Below are 12,031 nucleotides of genomic sequence, written 5' to 3'. Positions count from 1 at the left end.
AACAAATAAAAAAAACACACCAATTTGTAGGTTTTGTAATTTATGTTTACATGAAAAGGTTCAAAAAAAAAACAGAAAAAATCAAAAAAAAATTTACAAAAAGAGAAAAATTTTAGTGTGATTGGATATTGTGATTCAGATCATGGAGGTGATTTGGATAGGAAAAGATCAACTAGTGGATATATTTTCACAGTGGGTGGTAATACGGTGAGTTGGAAATCAAGTTTACAAAAAGTTGTGGCCTTATCATCTACTGAAGCAGAGTATATGGCTTTGACTGAAGCAGTGAAGGAAGCTATATGGATTAAAAATCTGTTGGAAGATCTTGGTTTGAAGTAGAAAAAGGCGCAAGTTTGGTGTGACTCTCAGTCTGCAATTTGCTTGTCCAAGAACAGTGTTTATCACGAGAGGACCAAGCATATGGCAATCAAGAGATCTTTTCTCAGTGACGTTATTGAAAAAGGTGAAATAGAAGTATCCAAAATTTACACTTTAGAGAATCCTGCGGATATGCTAACAAAAAGTATCCTTATTAACAAGTTTGATTTAGCTTTGGATGTTTTGAAGCTGATCAAATGGGAGTAAGTGTTAAAGCTTACAATGCTGGAGGTTAAACCCAAGTATGTCAGTTCACTATGGAGGAGAAGAATTGTATCAAGGTGGAGAATGTTATGCTGTGATCCAATTCAACTGGTTAGCTTGATGTCGACTTGGTTAGCTGGTTTAATGATGTTTCATTATTCTTTGGCATCGTTTTTGGAAGTCCAAGAAGGAAAATGATTTGGTTTCGAAGAAATCGGAATTGCAGAAGGATTAGGATTTATCCTTTTGTGTTGATATATATGCACCTTCTTATCCTCTCCTATATCTTAATTGATCTCTATCTTGTAATCTCTGTGAAGTTCTGTTCTTGAGCTTGAAAGAAACACTTGATACATTATAGTAAATTGTTGGGTTGAATCCAGCTCCAGACGTAGATTCATCACATCGGTGAATCGAACTGGGTAAACAATTCTTTGTGTCCTTGCTTTCTTATTTCGGTTTAACTTTTCTTTGATTCTGAGATTGTGTGTTGGTTGAGCTAATTTGTGTTGAGTTCTTGAGAGGTTATCGCTGTTAAAACTTAACAAGGACCATTTCACTTATTCTCTACCTAATTGGACCAGACCTCAATACTGTATAAACATTGTCCTTTTTACGTCCACATGCCCATGTATCGGTCATTCGCTTTTGCAATACCAAGCTCAATTATATACTTAGACAATCCTTTTCTTCATGTTTTCTCTTGTCTATCTATGGCTAAAACGATATATTCCACATAAAAATTAGATGCATGAGATGCTTTGTTTATATTATCAGGCTATCGATTCCCTTAAAATGTTTTAATCAATGTTTTCTTTATAACAACATATCTTTTTTTATTTCGAAATTTTAGACAACAGATAGATTTCAGAATATTGGACTCTCGATGGTTACCACAAACATATAAATATTCCAAAAGTCTTCCAGAATTAACAAGAAGACAGTCACAGACCCATAACCCGTACGTAGGTTTAATTTATGTATTGAATATATATAATCCGAACTTGCATATATGTGTTTTTAAGGCACAAGCTTGAAGGAGAAACCGTTGATAGTGACACCTCCGTCAACGCAGATGGCTTGGCCTGTAATGTAAGAAGCTGCAGGAAGACAAAGAAATGCCACAAGCGGTGAAACTTCGTTTGCCTCTCCAATACGCCCTACCGCTGTCCTCTTCTCCGCTTCTTTTTTAAACTCTTTGTCATTGAGACACTAAGAAATTTTAACAGTAATTAAGATCAAAATATATTTTTTTCATTTTTATTTCCATTTTCTCGAACTAGGAGAACTTTTTATTTTGGCCTTACATCGTTAACCAAAGGAGTTGTGATGAACCATGGGCAAACAGCGTTAGCCCTTATGCTGTCGCTCGCCCATTCGCAAGCTAAGTTTCTAGCCAGCTGATTCATGGCTCCTAAATTAGTTTATATACTTTTATATGTAAGTATCATAACACAAGGAATAGATTATATATATTTTAAGGAGGCCCATGTATATAAATACGGTACCTTTGGTTGCTCCATAAATGGATCCAACATTATTGATATGCACAATTCCAGCAGTGGACGACATGAGCACGATGCTCCCTGAACCAGATGCTTTCAACAAAGGGTGTGCGAGCTGCGAGAGATGGAAAGCTGACTCGAGATTTGTAGCCATTATAAACGAGTAATCTTCTGCTGTATACTCTGTGGTCGGCTTGACAATGAACGTACCGGCATTGTTGACCTATACAAGTATACATAAACACAATAAAACGCAACATGATTTGGTTCTTGTGGATTCCAATCTCAAAGGGGAGAATCTTATATATGTAAACTTACAAGGATGTTGAGTTTTCCTTGGAAGAGAGTGGAAACGGTCTCCATGAGTTTCTCTCGTTGATCACGAGAAGAAACGTCGTAGACAGAAGTGGTGACCTGAAACCCTTTTGCTTGCCACTCAAGTAAGCGTTCTTGAAGCTGAGTTTCGTCTCTTGCACATGTGTGGACTTTGGCTCCCATCATAGACAGTTCCTCCACCACAGCTTCCCTATTCATGAAACACACACAAACATAGATTCTTTAATAATAAATTATCATAGTTCAATAAAAGAGCATATCTATGAAAAGAAGGACTGACCCGATGCCTTTAGAGCCCCCAGTGACAAGAGCGGTCATGCCTCCAAGACTCCATCTAGAATTTGTTGCCATTCCTAGTTTTCAGCCAGTGACGACCTTTCATCAACGAAAGATCACACATCTTAAATAGACTAGTCGGCATAGCTTTGAATTTTGAAACTTGCCACCTCACGTACAAGACGTACTCACATTGCCAACAGGCCGACAGTCGACTTCGACCACACGTATCCATGATAGGGTATTCCTGGCTGTCAGTTTCCCTCATCTCAAGATTCCAGATCAGGGATGATAACCGGTCGACCCACAACCGGATCTAGCCATAAGTTCTCGTGAGGAGATCAGTCGTACTGTCGGCGCCCACAAGAAAGGACATACGAGTATATATTTTGAAGAGTTATCAAGATATTTGATGCTTGCTCGTACTGTATGTACGTAATTTTCTATGTGTTCATAAAACAACGCATATAACTTGTGTAAAAGTAGGAAAATCACTGTGTAACTTTTGTTTACCTTAACAAACGGACCATATACATATAAGAACAATAATTATCAAAATAGTAACAACTGACAAACAATACTCATAAACGTTATAATAGAAGGTTACACTCATAAGGTTGCTAGTTGATACGATATTTTCTTATTATTTAAGGTTATAAAATAATTTTAAATATTTCAACTATTATTGGGAATAACTTTGCACCTTTCTACAATCTGACGACACATGGACAACAGTACTAGGTCATGGCAACTGACTTAGGTTGGAGTCTCCAACCTCCTGAAAAAATACCTTCCAGCCGGTATTCAAAGGTAACCTAAAACACCTATGAAAACAATATTTGGTGGCGCCGAGTAACCGATTCCAAAAAGGAGTTTTACTGAAGGTAAAATATTAAACGATTTTTTTCTTTATTTAAATACCATTGTCATCACAAAATTTCACGATAATTTTCTATGATTTTTTTCTCTTTTTTGTTGTCTTTTTTTTTTTTGATAAAGTCTTTTTTGTTGTCTTTGAGTTTACGGATAAAATTATTAATTTGTTGCAACGAAGTTGTAATGAATCTTATGACAAATAGAAAAATAACTATATCAAGAATAAAAAATAGTTACCAACTCAAAAATAATTTTAAACTTTGAGATGTGCAAATACTTATTTTGAGATGTTCACTAAATATATCTATGTTGATAATCGAATAAAATTAGTAAACAAATGTAAGTATGAGAAAAGTATAGAAGGTATCAAATTTTAAATCCACTTCCGCTAGATTGATGAACATAATCCAATTTATCTTAAAATAATTCAATGAAATGGGTAATAAAATAATCAACGGGAGCAAATTTGTATAGGGGGCATTACATCATATCTTTATTTCTTTACCAGTCACCCCTTATGACGCTTAGTCCCCCTAGCATCGATGTTATAGCACTCAAACATTTTGCCATCACTTGAGTTCTCTAGAACAATAAAAGAGAATATAAAACTCTATAAAACTGGGGACTGACCCGATGCCTTTAGTGTCACCAGTGACAAGCGCGGTAATGATGCCTCCAAGACTCCATCTTGAGTTCTCTCAATCTCTCCCAAGCTTCCCCCTTCCTATGCCATACATAGTTATCGGACCGCGAGGATTCTTTTCTTCAACGAAGATCAAAGATCTCAAAGAGAAGTGATCGATATAAGTTGATAGTTTCAAAATTTAGAACCTCTCATCTCAAAGTATATACACATTGATGACCGTACACGTATACTCATAAGCCATATAATACATTAGACGTTCGGCACCTGCGACGGAAGCTTGAATGGAGTAGCACATGTTCAATTAGTCATATAAATACTCTTTGTTTGTTGTTGTTGGAGATTATGTTGTTTGTTGTTGTAAACAGAGTCGTGTAAAACTACTGTGGAGTGAGAGTAATGCTCTAGTTGTATCTAGAGGCTTTTACGGTTATGGTTACAACTTTGTATCATTCTGATATAGATAAGAGGAGCGATTCGTAGTTTCATTCTTATCATATACGTGATAGGATTTTCCTGGCTAATAGTTACTTAACGAATAGCACATGTTTAATTAAGAAAACAAAATAATTCCAGATTATGGATGTTGACAGCTCCGTATCCACTAGCACATGCATCTTGACATAATTTCCGGTCGGGTGTGTTAAAATCGTACTATATAATTGGTAACATTTGGTGACCAAAAAAATAAAAATAACAATTGGTAACATAAACAGTTTTCAAGAACTTAAAAAATATATATTACAATATCACGTGTCATCATAACATGGACTGATGGACAGTTGGTAAAATAAAAGGTAAATAATATGGAGTTATGGTTTATGGACCCTATAAATATATTTTGGAGAGTTATGAAAGTATTTTAGGCTTCTTCATACTTTTTTCTAGTTTAGGTTTATTCGTATTTTGTTTATAACAATGTCTGAATAACATGACCTTTCTTGTAATAATGTAATAATGTTATGACGTTTGGTGGTGTTTCCTACTAACTTGATTATAAATTCAGCTTACCTTCTAGTGTGTATCAGGAAAACAATTACTGAAATTAAGTGTTGCTTCATTGCTTGTAGACAAGAAATACAAAGATCTTATGTTTGATTTTTAAAACCTTTTAACAAATAAAAAAAACACACCAATTTGTAGGTTTTGTAATTTATGTTTACATGAAAAGGTTCAAAAAAAAAACAGAAAAAATCAAAAAAAAATCAAAAAAAAAAAATCTAAGATATAAACATTTACATTTTCTTATAAATTACATTTCTATAACATTATCAGACGAAAACGATGGCTCTCCTTTCTTTAGTTTTGTTTTGACATAAAACACATTCATATTATTCAACTATAGTTGATATAGCGAAGCAACCGGCATAGATTGCTCTCCTTTCATTTTTATTCAACAATAAAACAGGTGTTCTTAAGACGCTAGAGATTGCGAGTTTATTTGAAAATAAATACACAGTAAACAAATAAACATAGACACAAACCAAAACAAACAATCAACGTACGCCAGTTAAATCGGAGGCTTGAAAGAGAAGCCATTGACCGTGGCACCTCCGTCAACGCAGATTGTTTGGCCAGTTATATAAGAAGCTGCCGGAAAACAAAGAAATGCCACAAGCGATGATACTTCATTTGGTTTACCAGCACGTCCCATTGGTGTCTTCTTCTCCACTTCGTCTTTGTACTCTTCATCATCGAGATACTGATTAAGAGATTTGGGCATAAGTTAAAATTCACAAGTCATTATATTTCTTATATTTATATCTAGTATATAAGGAGCTAGATAATTGTTATTTGTATTTATTTCTAATTTTATTGCCTTACATCTTTAGCTAAAGGAGTATCAATGAACCATGGACAGACAGAGTTAACCCTTATCTTGTCATTTGCCCACTCGCATGCTAAGTTTCTTCCTAGCTGATTCATAGCTCCTAAAGCACGCAGATTTTTGTATACTCATGTTAATGTTAGTCTCATAACTTAAAGGATCATGATTTTTTTGAGTATGTATATACCTTTAGTTGCTGCATAGATAGAACTAATATTGACATGCACAACTCCTGCTGCGGAGGACATGAGCACGATGCTCCCTGAACCAGAGGCTTTCAACAAAGGATGTGCGAGCTGTGAGAGATGAAAAGCGGACTCGAGATTTGTAGCCATCAGAAACGAGTAATCTTGTGATGTATACTCTGTGGTTGGCTTTGCTATACACGTTCCCGCATTGTTTACCTATACATATTTGTTTATATAGGCCCAAAACAAACATAATATATAAATACAGTTATACAGAACAAAATCACTTGATCTGGCTCAAAATCTTATTGATCCTGCTCTTATACATTTACTTACAAGGATGTTGAGTTTTCCTTGGAAGAGAGTGGAAACAGTTTCCATGAGCTTCTCTCGCTGGTCACGAGACGAAACGTCGCAGACAGAAATGGAAACCTGAAACCCTTTTTCGTGCCACTCACGTAAGCGCTCTTGAAGCTGAGTTTCATCTCTGGCACATGTGTGGACTCTTGCTCCTAACATGGCTAGTTCCTCCACCACAGCTTCCCTATTCATCATACACATGGGTTGAAACATTGAGATACAATCAAAGACCATATGATAAATATATACACGGGATATTAGGATAGTATATATGTGAAGTATGATGAATTGGAACTGACCCGAGGCCTTTCGAGCCACCTGTGACGAGAGCAGTCATGCCTCCAAGGCTCCATCTAGATTTGTCGTCTCTCAAGTTTTCTTCTATCTTAGCCATTTCCGGATATCAGTTTCTTTAATGAAGGTCACATATATATACTAGTTGTGAGGATGGACAATAAGAAATTACGTGATTGTTTTGAACTTTGGAAACCCTTCATCTCAAAATCAACGTTATGATAAATTTGATAATGATTTGTTTTCTTTTTTCAATGAAACTTCCACATTATAATCATGAAAATTCTCTTTTCATATATTAGAGTGGAAAATCTTAGACAAAACTGAAAATTCCACAGTTAGAATGATGACTTTTATGTTAGTTAAAAATCGGTTTAAAAGTCGGACACTATGATAATAATGGCTTCTAGTGTTTAGTAAAAATCTTAAACATTAATATATGAACATTCTTAAGATATTTCTGTCACATTTATCAATATAGTGAGCCTTAAAGTCGGATCGATAATGACTATAGTTTTCTGGGATTGTAGAAACTTTGACAGTTAACTAAAGCACTTTGGTTTTAAAAAATTATTATTATGGATTTTGGTTTTAGAGACTTTGATTAATAAAAGGAAAAAATTTCATTTATTTTCATTACATTCATTCCCTACAAGAATTTTGAGTTTTAATAGCACAGCAGTATAGCGTTTATGGCAATAATGCTATCGTTATTAGACCTTTACTTTTTAAATAGCGTTTGTGTATATGTAAACATTATGTTATATTGTATTAAAAATTAATTTTTTTTTTCTGTATTTTTGGGCTATATTTAATAGCAACACCAAATAGTAAACGCTATGATAGTGTTAGGCGGTAAACTAAAAATTAGATCCCGCGACAATTAGAAAAATTTGAAGGCTAAAACTTTTCACTTTTCGACAAAAATCCCCAATTGCCTAGGAACCCTAAATTTTCATTTCTTCTCTCTCTCTTTTTTTGCTCGATTTTTACTGTCTTTTTGTGAAATCCGACTGTGTCCCACACAAATTTTACTCTCCCAAATAGATCTTTGTCACATTACCTAAAATTTCACTCTCCGAAACAGATCTTAGTCACAGTCTTTGCAAAATCGGATTGTCTCCCGAGTCTTTCCAGCTTCTCCTCGCTCAATTGTGGTTTTATTCTTCTGGTAAATCTCACTCTTTTATACGAAATCTCATTCTTGTTCATTCTTTCGATCTAGGGTTTTATTCTTCTGATTCTTCTGATCTGTTTCTAATTGATTATTTTCGTTTTTTTGTCGGTCAATTTAAGGAAAAGTGAAGACAAATTTAGAAGGTATCTCACTCCAACTTGATTCTTCTAACATATCTTGTTCTTTTGTGTTGTGACTTAACGTGAGTGTCTCTGATTACTTGTGTGCACATTTGGTCGGAGCTGTTGTAACATGAATAAAACTTGGGTCTGGTTACCAAGGTATTAACTTAAATGTTCTTCATCCATATCATTTCAGAGTCGGGTTTCTTAGTTTTTATTTGTCTACCTTTATTACTTACAGGAATAGTCTTGAGTATGAGCTAGGAGCAACTAAATTTGTGTTTGATTCAGCAAGATGTTTGGGTAATCTATCAAATATGTTCTGTCCTTTCGTTGACTGTCGCAATGTGGTTCATCAGTCAAATGAGACAGTGTTGGAGCATCTGGTTATTAGAGGGATGGATCTAAAGTACAAGAGAAGTAAATGTTGGAGTAAACATGGGGATATAAGGATTGAAAAGACAGCGGATGCTGATACGTCTGAGTATGAGGCTTATGAGTTGATTAGGACAGCTTTCAAGTCGAGTGAAGTCAAGAAATTATCTCAGAATCACAATGTAGAAGAGTTGGAGGGTATCGACAGTAAAGAGGAAACCGAGTTTAGGAAGAAGTTAGAGGATGCAGAAACTCCCTTATACTTGACGGCTGCGAACTACACAAAGGTTTCTGCAATCATGGGACTTTACCGGATAAAGGTCAAGAGTGGGATGTCAGAGAATTTTTTTGATCAGCTACTGACAATAGTTCATGACATGCTACCTGGAGACAATGTGCTGCCTAAGTCTACAGATGAGATGAAGAGATTCTTGAAGCTTTTTGGTTTTGGTTATGAGTCCATTCACGCCTGCATAAATGATTATATCCTTTATCGAAATCAATATGCAGAGTCAACAAGTTGTCCAGGATGTAATGAATCAAGATGGGAAACAGATAATCTCACCAGTGAGGAGAGGAAAGGGATTCCAGCAAAGGTGCTACGGTACTTTCCAATAAAAGATAGATTTAGGAGGATGTTTAGATCAAAACGGTTGGATGAGGATTTGCGTTGGCACTTCACTAATGCTAGTGAAGGTGGTACAATGCGGCATCCAGTGGACTCCTTGACTTGGATCCAGGTAAACGATAAATGGCCAGAGTTTGTTGGGGATGCTAGAAACCTTAGACTAGGAATTTCTACTGATGGGATGAATCCGTTCGCTATCCAAAACACCAAGTTCAGCACATGGCCAGTGTTCTTAGTCAATTACAATATGGCTCCAACGGAGTGTATGAACGAAGAGAACATCATGTTGTCAATATTGATACCTGGGCTAACCGCACCAAGCAACAATATTGATGTATATCTACAACCGTTGATAGATGACCTAAAAGACTTATGGAATGATGGTATGGAGGTTTATGACTCGTTTAAGCAGGAGATTTTCACTCTAAGAGCTATATTGTTGTGGAGTATCACTGACTATCCAGCATTAGGTACATTAGCTGGATGTAAAGTGAAAGGGAAGCAAGCGTGTATTGTCTGTGGGAAGGATACACCTCATAGGTGGTTAAAGTTCAGTCGTAAACATGTATATATGGGTAACAGGAAGCGTTTGAGACCTGGGCATCCTTATAGACGTAGAAAAGGGTGGTTTGACAACACGGTGGAGGTTGGTACTACAAGTAGAATTCAGAGTGGAGCAGAAATACTTGAGAGCCTTAAAGATTTTAGGAATGAATTTGGTAGACCTTTAGATAAGAAAGGCAAGAGAAAAAGAGTTGAAGCAGATGATGATGATGTGAGTTCAGCTGATGAATATGAAGAAGGCAACGATAAATGGCGGTGGAAAAAAAGATCAATCTTCTTTGACTTACCTTATTGGAAGGTTAGTAGATATTATAATGAAAATTGAATTTGGTTCTGAATTTTAACTACTATAGTGTGTTTCTGATTTTCACTTGTTGAATGTTGCAGTATCTGCATGTGAGGCATAATATTGATGTCATGCACGTGGAAAAGAATGTGTCTGATGCACTATTATCTATTCTAATGCATAGTGGAAAATCCAAGGATGGGTTGAAAGCCAGGAAAGACTTAGAAGACATTGGTATTCGAAGAAACTTACATACGGAGATACGTGGGAAGAGAACCTACTTACCTCCAGCTGCGTATTGGCTTTCTAAGGAAGAGAAACGTAAATTGTGCAGAAGGTTATCCAAATTCAGAGGTCCTGATGGATATTGTGCCAACATCTCCAATTGTGTATCAGTAGATCCTCCCAGCATTGGTGGTCTGAAGTCACATGACCATCATGTCATAATGCAGAACCTGTTTCCGGTGGTATTGAGAGGTTTACTGCCTAAAGGACCTCGTATAGCAGTGAATCGTGTATGCAATTACTTTAACAGGTTTGCCAACGTGTAATTGATCCAGAGAAGCTAATTACACTAGAGTCAGAGTTCGTGGAAACAATGTGTCAGTTGGAGAGATACTTTCCACCTTTACTTTTTGACATTATGGTTCACCTACCAATACACCTAGCAAGAGAAGCACGATTGGGTGGCCCTGTACACTTCAGATGGATGTACCTTTTTGAGAGGTAATTTTTATGTTCTATATATTTAAGATGTTAACATACGTGTAACTATATACATCATAACGAGTTTTCTTATGTACATGTAGATACATGAAGACACTAAAGGCATATGTGAAGAATTTTGCAAGGCCAGAAGCTTGTATGGTTGAGGGCTACTTGGCTGGTGAATGTCTTGCGTTTTGTTTAGAGTTCCTTCAGAAGTTTGTTCCAGTTGAAGAAAAACTTGCTCGCAATGAAGATGTTGAGGCAGATGATCATGTCCTTGAAGGTCGACCACTGCAGAAAGCCACAGAAAAGATTCTTACAGATAAAGAGCGAGACATAGCTCATCGGTATATTCTCATGAATACAGAAGTCATGGAACCATATATTGAGTAAGGGTAAATCTGATTGAGTTTGTTCTTTACAAACTTGGACTTTTACGAAATCTGAGTCTAACTACATGGAAAACATGTTGCATTTGGAAGAACTGCAAGCTAAAGATGTAAGATGCGCAAAAAATTCAACTCTATTGTGGAAATATCATAATGAAAGGTTCCTACAGTGGATCAAAGAAAAGGGTTAGAAGAATGTCATATATCAATTTGTTAGTTATAAATTTGATTGTGGTTGTGTTCATGACAAATAATTGTTTTTGTTAAACTGTTAGATACCAAGTAACTCGAAGGAGCATTCTAGTAGACTGATATGGCTTGCTTTTGGACCAAGATATATCACTCAAACTTACAAGGGTTTTTTAGTAAACGGCCATCTCTTTCAAACAGATGATGTCAAGAGGAAGACTCAGAATAGTGGAGTAACTTATGAAGCATTCTCTATGTGTAGAGCTAGTGCTAAAGATACGAGACAAATGGCAGACATTGTAGCATTCTATGGAGTGATAAAGGAGATCGTATTGATGGACTACCACATGTTCCAGGTTCCACTATTTAGGTGTAGTTGGGCTAACAAAGAGAATGGAGTGAAAGAGGAAGACGGTTTACACTTGCCAGTCTCCATATGAACCAGACATCATTCTTAAATGATCCTTTCATTCTAGCATCGCAAGCTAAACAAGTTTTTTACTCCAGAGATGATGAGAACTCACCTTGGTATGTTGTCATGCGGGCACCACCAAAAGGATACAACATGATGGACACTGTAGAGGAGTTAGTTCCTGCACAATCATCAGTCCAGCCAATTGAAGATTTAGGAGATCATGAGACTGATGATGACAGTTTTTGTGTTAGGGATGATTGTGAAGGTGTTCTAGTGTAAGATTTAATTAA

The 12,031-nt window shown here is 36.1% G+C and overlaps 2 protein-coding genes and 1 pseudogene across 2 annotated transcripts; 1 reads left to right on the top strand and 2 right to left on the bottom strand.

The window, feature by feature from the left end:
- Nucleotides 1-1,392: 1,392 nt before the first annotated feature.
- Nucleotides 1,393-3,062, bottom strand: LOC147940977 (senescence-associated protein 13-like). Its single transcript, XM_087459270.1, has 5 exons — nt 2,704-3,062; nt 2,406-2,613; nt 2,091-2,310; nt 1,890-1,996; nt 1,393-1,794 (listed from the first exon to the last, which is right to left on the bottom strand). Exons 1-5 carry the CDS (start codon nt 2,772-2,774, stop codon nt 1,603-1,605), a joined length of 798 nt encoding a protein of 265 aa, XP_087315396.1. The 5' UTR covers nt 2,775-3,062; the 3' UTR covers nt 1,393-1,602.
- Nucleotides 3,063-5,521: 2,459 nt separating this feature from the next.
- On the bottom strand, nt 5,522-6,995 carry LOC104700589 (tropinone reductase homolog At2g29170-like). The gene is made up of 5 exons (XM_019227529.2): nt 6,894-6,995; nt 6,571-6,778; nt 6,234-6,450; nt 6,043-6,149; nt 5,522-5,920 (listed from the first exon to the last, which is right to left on the bottom strand). The coding sequence occupies exons 1-5, from the start codon at nt 6,986-6,988 to the stop codon at nt 5,729-5,731; spliced, it is 819 nt and encodes a 272-aa protein (XP_019083074.1). The 5' UTR covers nt 6,989-6,995; the 3' UTR covers nt 5,522-5,728.
- A 1,322-nt stretch (nt 6,996-8,317) lies between these two features.
- Nucleotides 8,318-12,020, top strand: LOC147940976 (uncharacterized; annotated as a pseudogene).
- Nucleotides 12,021-12,031: the final 11 nt, after the last annotated feature.

The sequence above is a fragment of the Camelina sativa genome, chromosome 7 (assembly GCF_030686135.1).
Source record: "Camelina sativa cultivar CO46 ecotype springtype chromosome 7, ASM3068613v1".
NCBI lineage: Eukaryota > Viridiplantae > Streptophyta > Magnoliopsida > Brassicales > Brassicaceae > Camelina > Camelina sativa.
The sequence above is the reverse complement of the archived record's forward strand: the minus strand, read 5'-3'. Positions and strand labels throughout refer to the sequence as shown.